Source organism: Mycteria americana, chromosome Z (assembly GCF_035582795.1).
Source record: "Mycteria americana isolate JAX WOST 10 ecotype Jacksonville Zoo and Gardens chromosome Z, USCA_MyAme_1.0, whole genome shotgun sequence".
In the NCBI taxonomy this organism is placed as follows: Eukaryota; Metazoa; Chordata; class Aves; order Ciconiiformes; family Ciconiidae; genus Mycteria; species Mycteria americana.
Window position 1 is genome coordinate 48,066,451 of NC_134396.1, and position 12,361 is coordinate 48,078,811.

The following is a 12,361-nucleotide window of genomic DNA, read 5'->3' on the forward strand; positions in this document are numbered from 1 at the left end:
TGCACAGAACCCCATGGCATGATCATTTATGCCTTAAATTTGTGTGAGACATAAGGAACTGTTGAATCCTCTAAACTGCTTCAAACCTTATGTGGCATGACTATTTACTTTGTGGTAGTGTTTAAGTCCTTGTCAGGAATGTGCTGGTGGAGACATTTTAGTGCATGTCTTGTGGAACTTACTAAATATTAGTCAAAGCAAAGCTCCTTACTTTTACATCATGTTCATATTAATTACAGAAAGTCATATATGGATATTTACTGGAATTGTGTAGCTTGTGAATGTAATTGTTTCACCTGGTTTTGGTTTGTAGCTCTTAAGGGGTGGGAGTGTTGTAATACTGAAATTAGATCAATAAGCCACAGGCCTTTTCCAGCTAATGGGGGATACAGCACTTCCTTGGGCTGTGATAGATTGACAGAGGATGATCAGACACTGTATGTTAAGCCCCAAGCTTCATCATGAGGATATCAGTCCCTCACAGATGTTTTGGCCTAGGCGGATTGAATAAGGGTTTATATTTAGGTGACTCATGCATATCACCTCTGTTGATAGAGTGTGTGAGACAGTGTAGAGGTTAAACAAAAATCTGACAAACACAATCTTGGTTTCATGGAGGACCCTCTGTCTTCATACAGCTGTCTTTTTGTTTTCTTGTGTTACCTAAGTGAATTTGGTCATTGGGTTGGAGAGTGAAAGAAAAGGAGGGAATGCACCAAGTATGTAATTATGCTAGTGAGAACCAGTTACTTCAATACTTACTTTCCAGATAATTAACCAATACTGAAAGAGAAACTCTTTCTACTTGTAATTTGCCAATATTCTTTAGTGGCCCTTAGTGCTGCAATTTTCATTCCTTGATAAGCCTGTCGTGTATTTTGAATATTAACTGTGTTTAACAGTTCATTGAAATGGCAAAACATGAATTAACGTGAGCAATACTTAATGTTATGCAGGACCTAAGGTAGTCTTAGGTTCTTTAGCATTTAACATTCACTGTGCTGCTGAGAGTTCCACGGCTGGGTTTGTGCATTCTTAAACTATTTATGCTTTAACCAAGCTGAAGTGTTAATTCTTTGTTTGCATCTACTATAGGACATATCTGTTTATCATGGTCATTCTCTGCCTTTACAAACTTGTGTTGTGGCTACAGCCGGTACCATCAGGGATGTGAGAATACCTCTTCTACTGTTGCATCCTTGACTGCCTTTCCAAAACTCTTCAGCCAACATGAGAAGCAGACATTCTGGACAAACTAAAATGTCTCTTCCTTGTCGTGCATTTTCCTCACCACACTTAAGCACTCCTCATGTTGGAGTTTGTCATCTCATTAGGTAGGCTCTCTCCTTCCTACTTATTGCTTTTCTGAATTGTGGAGTTATTTCCTTTATCTGCAGACAGACTTCTTTCTCACTGAATCCAAACTACAGTAGAAGAGTTAGTGTTTTGCAGTTGCTACAAAACAGTTAATTTTTTTTTCTCTCCCATAGCTGCCTTTATCTTAATTCAAATTTTTGTCTCTTGTTTATCCTAGTAAGTGATAAAGTCTGAAAACTAAAACATGTCACAGGCTACTAGGAAGAAGAGGATGAATGAGGGCCATCTTGATTGTCCCCCAGGCCACCTCACTTGCAGCTGTCACAATCTCTGTTGCAGATTCAGGGCAGGCAGAAGCAGTTTGTAGCTACATGAGAGAGACCACAGAGCGACAGAGGTTCAGCTCTCTAGTGGTACAAACTGACCTGAAAGTCTAGGGTGTATATGCACTTAGAGCAGATATGCACTGCTCTGTGAAGGGGCCTGATATGGCAGGGTGGTGTCTGCATAGAAGGGAACTTTGTTCCAGCAGATGTACCCATGTGCACCTGATAACTCAGTCTGCAGCTGTGCGGCCTCAACATATGTCTATTCAGCTCATGCATCTCTTGTTTCTGACACTACTGTGTGACACTACTTGATCAGCTTTTATGCTTATTGAGGTCTGCATCCACGCAGGTTACAGATGCCCTGCCAAAAAACATATGTAACTGTTTTAAGTATCTAGTCTTCACTGGTATTGAAAGCAGCATGCAAAACTTATGATCAGTCTTGTTTTGATTTTTCAGAACAGTCTCTTCCACTGAACAGATTTTCATCTAGTAATCTAGGGAACAATTAGCTGCCTTTTATTGCTAGCTTTCTTTGCTTCTAAGCTAATTTTGTTTCTGGTTTGATGCTGCATTAATGTTTTATTTCATGGAACTGTGTTGCACTAGGTAGTTGAATGATTAATTCATTTCTATGAAGCAAAACCAAGTGGGAACAGATTGATGTGAATTTCAGTGCTGCATTTCTTCCTGGCTTTTGAAGAATAAACTACAAAAATGGTGGTGCTTAGCTAATGATAAGTTTTATATAATGATAAATTTCTACTCTTATGAGTGTAGAGATGTCTGGAGGAAGATTGCTTAGTGTTAGAGCATTATTTAATTGAAGATAATGGTTTGCGTGGTCATGTCGTAGCTGTGCTTTTGTGTAGTCTGTCATTCTTTATTCTCTCCCATCTTCAACTGTTAGTAACACAAGGTAACTATGCACTGTTGTAGAATTTTGTGCTGTGTGGGAACTAGTTTTGTGAATTTAATTGTTAATTTTAATTTAATTGTTTTTAGCTTCATTTGGTGGAATGATCTTTTGTTTAATATTAGTTATGATCTTTAAGTGCAGCTGTTCTCTGGCAAGATTCACAATGCCAACCATTAACACAGTGAAAAGTTTTTAGCATCTAACAAACTTCTGATTTTTGTTTAGGTATTTATTCTGCAAAATGAGAATTCATATCTTATTTGCTACATTTCCCACTAGACTTCTCACTAAAAAGCCTTGAAGTAGCCTGGTATCATCAGAAAAGTAACTAAATATTGGTGTCGTAACATATTTTCCTGTTTAGCTTAATTAGATCTTTAAAAAGCACACTGAGTTTCCCATATGGATCACAAGCCAGAAACTCTCCATGCAGTCTTTTGATTTGTTTGCATGTTGTTCTTCTCTTATCACCTGCCAGCAACATCACTATGTAAATGAAAGTTCTGCTGTTAACAACATGAAAGGAAAGACCTTATTCCTGATGTTTAGTTACAGGGTTATATCTTCAAATGTGTAGGAATGCTTACCAATGTGAAGAATATGATTTTTTTCATCTTCCTGCCTTTTAAAGCAATCTGACATGAAACACTCCACTAAAAACAGAGTACTTTGTGTTCAAGTCTTACTACTGAAATATCTCTGAAATCTTCAGAATAAGGTTCAAGGAATAGTAATTCAAGGACAAGGTCACATGCTTTAGGAGGCTTGTGTTGATTTTGCAGTTTAGCAGCTACATTTTAATTAAAACAGCACAAATATTCTGAAGCTTTTTCAGTTGTAACAGGCATACAGATTTTTTTCCTGCAATCTAGCAAGCTTGAGTTGGTTGTGCTGTGTTGTTGACAGACCAAGCTGCACTTTTTCAGCAATGCGTGTGTGGTGAGATCCATGCTCCTAATAATGTTGTGTTTTAATTTAGGCAAATGTAAAAAGCAAAGCTAAATTGACTGGTGTTGCTAGTAAGAAGTCAATATTTGAAAGTGTTCCCAAAGGAATGGTTGTTAGGACTGTTGGTTTTTTGCTCTTAATAGTTCTGTGCTTCTGTTTAAAGTTGCTGCTTAACCTCAGTGTTATAGCATTGAAGAGATAATGGTTCTTTGGTCTCAGACTATTGTATTAGGTGGTTCTTTATCTTGATATCAAAAAAGTTGATATCATTAGAATGATCTGCATGTTTTTGTGCTTGAAGCTGGTGGGTGTGAGCAACAAACATTTGACACTTTTCAATGATATAAAGGACTGTGCTCATCACTAACTTTAGTAAGAAAGGATGATTAGGTTGGAGTGTAAATTTCTGCCTTAGTTTGGTTGCAACAGTGTTACCACTTGAGCTACTTAATGAAGCTATGTCCTTCCAAAGGTGCAAAGAATTTTGAAATAATGTTTATTTGGTCATTTTGTCTACCTCCTTATGCAAGATTTTTCAAGGCTGTGTTTTTTAGTGCTTTGTCTAGTGAGACTCTCAAATGTCCTTGTGGTGATTTCAGTTTCTCTTGAGACCGTGGGTCATTATCATTGTTAGGACACTGATTATGCCATTCTGCATAAATACTGTTTAATGTCCTTGCTTTCAGAACAGTTGTTCTTGCCTTATCTAAAATCCTCCTCCTAATCCTTGTAAATTCAATAATCTTTTAATCAATCCCTCCAGCCTCCTACATGTTTACTAGCAAGCAGTAGGGAATCAAAGCATAATGTTCTCTCTTGATGTTTCAAAATCTGAGTGCAGTATCCTAGGTCTGCTCTTTCAAGCAGTGTCTTGAAACTTTATAGTGATAGAAAAGCATTGCTTTGATAGTGCCTCTGCATTCCTTAAATATGCATCATAGTGTTGTGATGACATTTTGATATTCTGGAGATAATATACTACTGACTTATTCAAGTCAGGGATGTCTAAACCAAATTCTGTAGGTGGTGTTTGTTCTTATTTTGGAATCAGGAGTGTAGACCTATGTGATTATACTCAAGTCCTGTGCTGGGGCTCTTTTTCTTGACCTTTTTCATCCTGCCACATAGCAGATACCCTAGAAACAAAAAAATAATAGTGGTCTTAAAATAGTTAATTATTGGGATAATATGGGTGATTAGGTAGAGATGAAGGGAATGGACCTAAATACAAAAAAAAATCACTACGAGATTATTTTTCAAAAAGGCTGCTCTAAAACTGTGCACATCTATAGGAGAAAGAGATGAGTAATAATTAAGGCCTTGCTCACTGTGGGAGTTTTGGAAGTGAATTTTTGGAGGAATGATTTAAATGAGGGAAGAGATTCAGGTATTCTCTATTCATATGGAATGCAGAAATTGGGCAGCATGGCCACCTGGGCCAGATAGTAACATGCCAGAGTTATGTAATTTAAAATGTAATGTTTCAACAAATGGTCTTTGTTTTAAGCATTATAATGTCCTCCATTGAAGATGTTAGAGCATCCTCATTAGGCTTTCAAACTGATACCTACAATCTGTAAGAGCAGGCGCTAGAGGAATGAGTTAAACATTGAAGGCATCTGTACAAAATCTGTAGAGACGGTTTTATTGCAAATGATGTGAGTAACTGTTCAAAAATGACATCTATTCTGAAGACTCTATTCTGAAAACCTTGAAGTGTGAGGTAACAAGTCTCAAATGGAAGAAATGAAGCACTATTCATGTTTGTAATGGGTGTAGCCTGAGACCTAGGTTTTAGACTTATGGCTTGAATGGTTCTATTTCCCAGTACTAACTCCAGTGTGTTCTGTTTCAGTTATGCAAAAGGAGACTTGGATATATCATACATCACTTCCAGAATTGCTGGTATGATAGCTATGTCTGTCTTAAGAGTAATTTCTGATTGTTCTTAATACATGAAAAAAGTGAATACTTCACCTGGCGCGTGTTGTTTTGTCTTCAGTGATGTCCTTTCCAGCCGAAGGTGTAGAATCTGCCATCAAAAATAACATAGAAGATGTGAGGTTATGTCTGGACTCTAAACATCCTGGCCACTATGCTGTGTACAATCTCTCTCCAAGAACATACAGGTCTTCAAGATTCCATAATAGGGTATGTATAATTTTTGTGTATTTCTCTTAACAAGTTTTTCAACACAATGTCTTGATTATACCTTTGGCTTTTTATTGTGAAATATGTTAAAGTAAGCTGCATAATCAAAAAGATCACAAAAGAATAAGTGTAAACATAAGGTTTAACCTTAAGTTGTAACAGGCATACAGATTTTTTCCTGCAAAAGGAAAAAATAAACATTCCTGCAAAAGTAAAAAATAAACTTGAGTAACCTATATTCTGCTTGTCTTTGCTTTTGACCCAAACTTAACTGATTGAAGACTAATCTTTAATCCTACTGACTGAAGTCTGTGTTTCCTGGGCTAATGATATCTTTGAAGACATGTATAGGTGCCTTACATGTTTCAGATTTAAAGGGAGAATACTTAACATAATTAAAAATCTTACTAAAATTTCACTCTTTCAGACTGAAAGAGGTTTTACTTTATCAAAGGTAGTACTCCTTTGACAGATTTGCACAACCTGTTTACTGGACTTTATTCTTGTCCCACTATATACCATTTGACTCCCATATGGCTCAGCCCTAGCTGACTGCTTGTTGCTACTGTCTGAAATATTGGTATAGCTTAGCTGAGCCTCTGTTAGCCTTTCTGGCTATTGCTCTGATACTAAAATGAAGATATTTGCCTAATTCAGTAACAAGGTAGTGAGGACAGCTTGTAAGGTGCTGAGATGCTGGACTTCAGTGACCGCTCCTAAATACACCTCAACTGTCCTCTAAGTAGCTCAACAGTGGAGACTGTTACTGTGTTGTGAGCTGTCTAGTGCTGGCCAGATTACATCTCACCTAAGCAGTCTGTAGTGATCATGTCCCTTCCCCACAACACTGACTGCCCAGAGGAGAGTCTAGAAGCATTATTTGTTACAGGAAACCCCTTTTGGGCCTTATCCTGCAGAGCCATCCTTAGCATTACTTCAGTTATCCCAGTTCACTTAAGGCTGAGGTATGTTTAATGTATTCTGTCTAGTGCTTGTCACTTCCTTTTGTTTTGTTCTAAACTTGTAGACAAGACAGTATTGTCACACCTGAAGAAACAATTACTGCCTCTTTGGGTGGAGGCAATCAACTTCTTTATCTGCATCTGGTTCAGTATGAGGTTCAGGCAGAGGCTGTTCAACATGGAAGGCAAAGCTTAATCATGCAGGAAACCTCCTGCATTTGGTGCAGTGGACTATAGACAGGACTGGAGTTTTATTGCACTTCATCCTATAAAGTGGTGCTTACACTGTGTAAGACTACTTTTCTTGAGCATCTTGCTTAATTTCTACCTGAAGGTGGCATTAAAGTGTAAAATTGCCTCTTATATGCACAGCTTATGCTATGCAAATGTATGTTACTGTCCAATCTTGTTTCTCACCTCTGCTGTCTGTCTCGTTACAGGTTTCTGAATGTGGCTGGCCAGCAAGACGAGCACCAAATCTTCAGAATCTTTATAGCATATGCAAGAACATGCATTTATGGCTGAAACAAGACCAGAAAAATGTTTGCATTGTGCACTGCCTTGTAAGAAATGGGTTTGTCTGAAGTGCTTTGCTCAATCTAGCTTTAAATGGTGAATAAGGATGCTAGTATCCACTCAGTTTGTGACTATGACTGGCTTTTTTTACTGTGAGGCCTGAGGGCAATTCCATCCTGCTATGTCTTTAGGAAAGTTATTTGCATAAATTTTCTTCTTAGGCAAATTAGTAGGGTAATGCTTATTTGCATGTAGCATGGAAGGCAGCATGTAGGAGGGATTAAGGCAAAGTGGCCTTTCGGAGAAAGGATCTGCTCTACTGTTCCAGTGTTTGCTCTATTTTTTGTTCATGTTTTCTGACTGACAGCTGGGTGTACACTGCATTTCCCACTGCTGTCCATTTAGAATGTAATCTGTATCTGCAGAATTGCAGAAACTGACTGTGAGACTTTTGGTGGAACTTGCTTTTGCTGGCAGCAGATTACTGTGTAAGTTCCACTGTTCTCTAACGTATCATTAACCTTGATATAACCCAAAAAAGCAATAAAACTCTCAATAAAGAGCCACCTTATGTCAAACATGGGGGGGGAAAATGAATTTAAAGAATAGTTACTATGCTCAAGATTTGAAAACATGAGCTTACTGTTATGTTTAAGAGAATTGCATGTGAAATTTTGACATTCTTATTTTCCTGCTCAGTAAAAGGAGAATCATGACAGTTCCTGGAAATGCTGGAAAGCATTCGTAACCGGTCCTTTGATATGGTATAGTAGTCTATATGGAATATCACTATCAGAGTGTTAAAAAGGATTTACTAATCTGGTGAAGTGTACTTCCTTAAACAGAGTTTTGCAAGGAAAAGATCAGTTAATGCCAGCTCCTGAAAACCGATGGGATTTTCAGTGCTGCTGTGAAGTTAGGAATCTAAATCTATGTTAAAGTGATACTTACAGTATCTCAGTATCACATGATTGCTGGTCAAGTAGGTAAGAAGCAGATGTGATGAATTAGTACCTTTTTTGTAACATCTTTCCCTTAAAGTGTTTCCTTTAAGGTACCTAACTCATTCCTTTTCCTCAGGTGTGAGGGAAGCTTGTATATATATGGCTGCATGTCAGATGTGATGTGAAGAGCATACACCAGAACTATTAGAAAAGAATGGTAGCTGCAATATGTGTCTTGGATTCATCTAGCTGGAAATTTTTGTAGATTTAAAAGCTAGGAAATCTAGGTTGAAAAGAATGCTTTGTCTGGTAGAGATAGAATGTTTTAGTCTAATACACTTTCTTGGATAACAAAACTTGAGTTGCTTCTTGTAAAGGTGAAACTGCCTCTAGGCGGCTGGGATTCAGAACCAGGTAGGGCTTCCTGGTCTTCTGATCTTTACTGTAGAGGTTTGCAATAATGCAGTGAATTACTAAATTTTTACGTTGTAATTTGAATGATCCAGGTGAGAACAAGCAGTTGAAAACAAGGTTTAAATGGCAGCTCCTTGCTTCAGCTACAGTTAAGTCTTTCTGGACTGTCAATGACTGGGATCTGTTTTTAACTGGTATCATGTTCTGTTGATATCGTAAGACCGTAGCACATATGCCAGAGGCTGGACTAACTCCTGGACATCTGCAGTAACACTTTGCTCTGTGTAATTATTTGAGGCCATGCAGTGATGGTCATCCTTGAAAACTTGCACAGCTTTAAGAATGTGTGAGTACAAGATCATCTTGGTAGAACTTAATAGCAAAGAGACTTGCAACTGGATATGCTGTAGCTCTAAGTGTGCTTAAGTGGTCCTTCAGTTAGCTGTATTTGACCTGTGTTTAAATGAATCAAGTTAAAATAATTATACACACACTAGGAAAAGTTATGTTTAATTTGTTTTATGAAGGTTATTTCATTTCAAAATAGTTTACACACAAAACTCCTGTATCTAGCTTTTTGAGGCTTTGGAACAAAACTTACACTCAAAATCTAGCTTTTTCCAATCATTGTTTTTTGTTGCTGCCTTAATGATTGCTTATGCCCGAGGACTGTTTATTTTTCTAGCCAAGTTCCATCATCCTTGTAAAAATGTACAAGGGAAAATTGAAATTCTTACTGTCTCATCTCTGTATGGGAGTGTTTCTTTTGCTCCCACTCTGCAACTTACCAAGCTTCTTCCTGAAGTGCAAGGTTCTGTCATCAGATTTCTTTACTAATAAATAACATATTCTTTATTTTGAGTGCTGTATTTGAATTCTGGTTGTGAAGTGGTCTTTCAAGTCTTGTAAAGTTGTCCTCTGACTTCATGCCGCAGTTGCAAAGGGTTTGCTGTGACTTGCTTGCTGACCTCTTTGTACAATGATTTTTCTCCCCTTGGTGTGGTGCTTTAATCTGGAAGTGGCTTTGTAATGCAAGTGTACACAGGTCACTGCTGTCATGCTGATCAGTGTTGTTTCATTCTTCCCTCGTATTCATTAATGTTTTGTCCTAAGGGTAGGCATCTCAGGGTAGGGACTATATTTTTGTTACATCTGTGTGAAATTTAACTGAAAGGCAGGCTCCAGCCTGTAGAATCATAGACTAGTTCAGTGACTTCTGGAAATCATTGGGCTTGCTAGTTACACCAGCAGTAATAGTATTGATCTACTGAACTGCTCTTTAAAGATCTGGCACTTATGGTGCTGGCAGACCTTCTTTTCATTGATCTAAGTAATGGTTAGAATAGAAACCTGGCTTTGAAGGAAATGCCTGTTAAAACAAGTTGAGGAAAAACATTTACTTCTTCCCCACTTCCACACTCATGTGCCAAGTGACCACAAAAAATCTGTTCCATGTTGCTAGCAAAAAAACTTGAGAAGTCCTGGTCTGTCAACCATTACCTCTTCTGAATCTTCAGTGTTCTATAATGTAGGAATGAATCTGGGATGTGTGTAGCCATGGTCCCTGCAGAAAGAGGTTCAGTGTTTTAATTTCTGTCTTAGTTCCATAGCAGTCTATTAATCTCAGGCAATTTTAGTCGGAAGACTAAAGAGTTTAGTGTGGCTTAGTTCTTCTGAATCTTAGGACTTCTCTTGTAGCAGAAGTCCATGATTATTAGCCAAAAATAGTACTGAACTGGGGTTTCAGGTAGCAGTCAGGAAAGAAACTTAAAAATGGGTGTTAGTGATAGTAAGGTAATAAACATAAATTGAAGATTTCAAACAGTGTTAAGCTAAAGCAATTATTCGCATTTGAGCAAGCGGATATGTAGTATCTTTTGTATTGTGTGGAAATCAAATGAAAACGTTTCATTCAGATACAAACTTCAAGTCTAATGATTGCACTAGACCTTAGGCTTCACTACGTTAAAGAAGGAGACAGCATGTTCTTCAGTAAATTCTGTAATGCTTTTTCCAGTAGGTTTTATAACAAAGTTACAATTTTTTTTGTAGGACGGAAGAGCAGCGTCTGCTGTTGTAGTTTGTTCTTTTCTGTGTTTCTGTCGTCTCTTCACTACTGCTGAAGCTGCAGTTTATATGTTCAGTATGAAACGCTGTCCTCCTGGCATTTGGCCTTCTCATAAAAGGTACAGTATCAGTCTGTGTAGGGTACTATTGAAGCAAGAAGTTATGCAATTGTGAATATGCTACTATTTTTACAGGATGCTTTTTAGGAAGATAAATTATTTCAGTAGTGTCTGTGTTTGCACAGCAAAATACTTGGAAAAACGGATGTATCATGAGTAGAGAAAGTAGTTCTGAGTTTTGTGAGCCCTTAAGTTACTTTTGATGTTCTTATCAAAAGTGAGTCAAGTATGACCTGTAGCGAAGAAATGTTAGGAATGAAAACAAGTGTAGGCAGTGCTTTTGAATGCTCTCTTAAGTATAAAATCGTCTTCCACATGTGTAAGACTTATTCCATATTTACTAGTTTATTGCAATAGCTTTTACTGTGTCAGAACACTGCAAGTTCTGTGGAAAGACCAATAATGATTTTTGTCAATCTTTTCTGTTTAGGTAAGAATGCCTTCTGCTTTTTAAAGGGGTGCATGCAGAGGTGACTTTCATATACTTTGACAAATGTTTTAAGCTGATTATTTGATTTAATTTGATAGATCTTGTAACAATAAAGTCTCAGTAGCAAGTGACACTAGTAGTAAGGGTGTTTCCTACAAAAAGGATTAGATTTAGCAAGGTGAGAAGTAAGGATTAGTTAAGTATAAATGACAGATTATGCTGTTCTGCAGATTTACTTTGAGTATATTTAATGGGCCCTCTACAAGATAACTTATATTAATGAGGATAAATTTAAAGCCTTTAGGAGGCTTTGAGTTGCTAGCTTCAGAACTGCTCTGCAACCGTTATGTGTAAGATAGAATATAAATAGTTCTAGTTCAGTGTTTTAAGGCCTTTGGAAAGTAGCTAGTTTGTTTTACAAGTGCACGTGCAAAGCTACAGACCTAAGGCAATGTCTGGAGTTGTCTGTAGGGTGGGAGACAGGTGGGGATGAATTCATATGCAGTGCTGTATTCAGTTTTCTGGGCAGTATATTCTTCTGTTGTGGTGCAGCCATCAGGCTTTTGTACAGAAACTGTGTTGCTGTCCTTAAATTGAGAGGCTGTCTAGGGATCATAAATATTTCTCCATGTTTCTATTTCATTTTCCTTTTGTGAAATTCTATCAGATTTGAAAATCCGTTTGCTGGAAGTGTTGTTAAGTGTTCCCAGTGTTTTATTGTTATCATTTGTCACTGCTCAGTGGCTGGATATGGAGAGAAGTAACTCACCTATGTGTTCACCCATTTTTAGAATTTGGTTCTCTGGCTAAATGAGTACCTTTTGGTTTTGGCAGGTACATAGAATACATGTGTGACATGATGGCTGAAGAACCCATTATTCCTCACAGCAAGCCCATCCTTGTCAGATCGATAGTCATGACTCCAGTTCCTCTTTTCAGTAAGCAGCGTAATGGCTGCAGGCCTTTTTGTGAAGTTTATGTGGGAGATGAGAGGATAACCACTACTTCCCAGGAATATGACAAAATGAAGTAAGTACAGGTTATGATTTGCTCTGAAACAGCACATTATGTTTTTCTAGACTAACTTAAATATCAAGTCCTTACTGTGAGGAGAAAGCATGATTTTGCATGTGCCAGTTGAGCAGAAAGCTTCTTTAATGTATGGAACAGCTCCTCTGTCCCCTTCTAGCTGATTCTGAAAGGTAAATCACGGGGAAGACACAACGTGGTTATAATAGCAGCTTG

General features: G+C 37.7%; 1 protein-coding gene across 5 annotated transcripts in view; it reads left to right on the plus strand.

The window, feature by feature from the left end:
* Window positions 1-12,361, plus strand: part of GAK (cyclin G associated kinase) — a 78,981-nt gene that overhangs the window by 33,890 nt on the left and 32,730 nt on the right. For all 5 annotated transcript variants that reach the window (XM_075488459.1, XM_075488461.1, XM_075488462.1 and 2 more), the window contains 5 exons: window positions 5,369-5,418; window positions 5,516-5,664; window positions 7,067-7,189; window positions 10,553-10,686; window positions 11,951-12,145. In XM_075488459.1, the coding sequence (XP_075344574.1) occupies window positions 5,369-5,418; window positions 5,516-5,664; window positions 7,067-7,189; window positions 10,553-10,686; window positions 11,951-12,145 (651 nt within the window). The remainder of the gene's footprint in view (window positions 1-5,368; window positions 5,419-5,515; window positions 5,665-7,066; window positions 7,190-10,552; window positions 10,687-11,950; window positions 12,146-12,361) is intronic.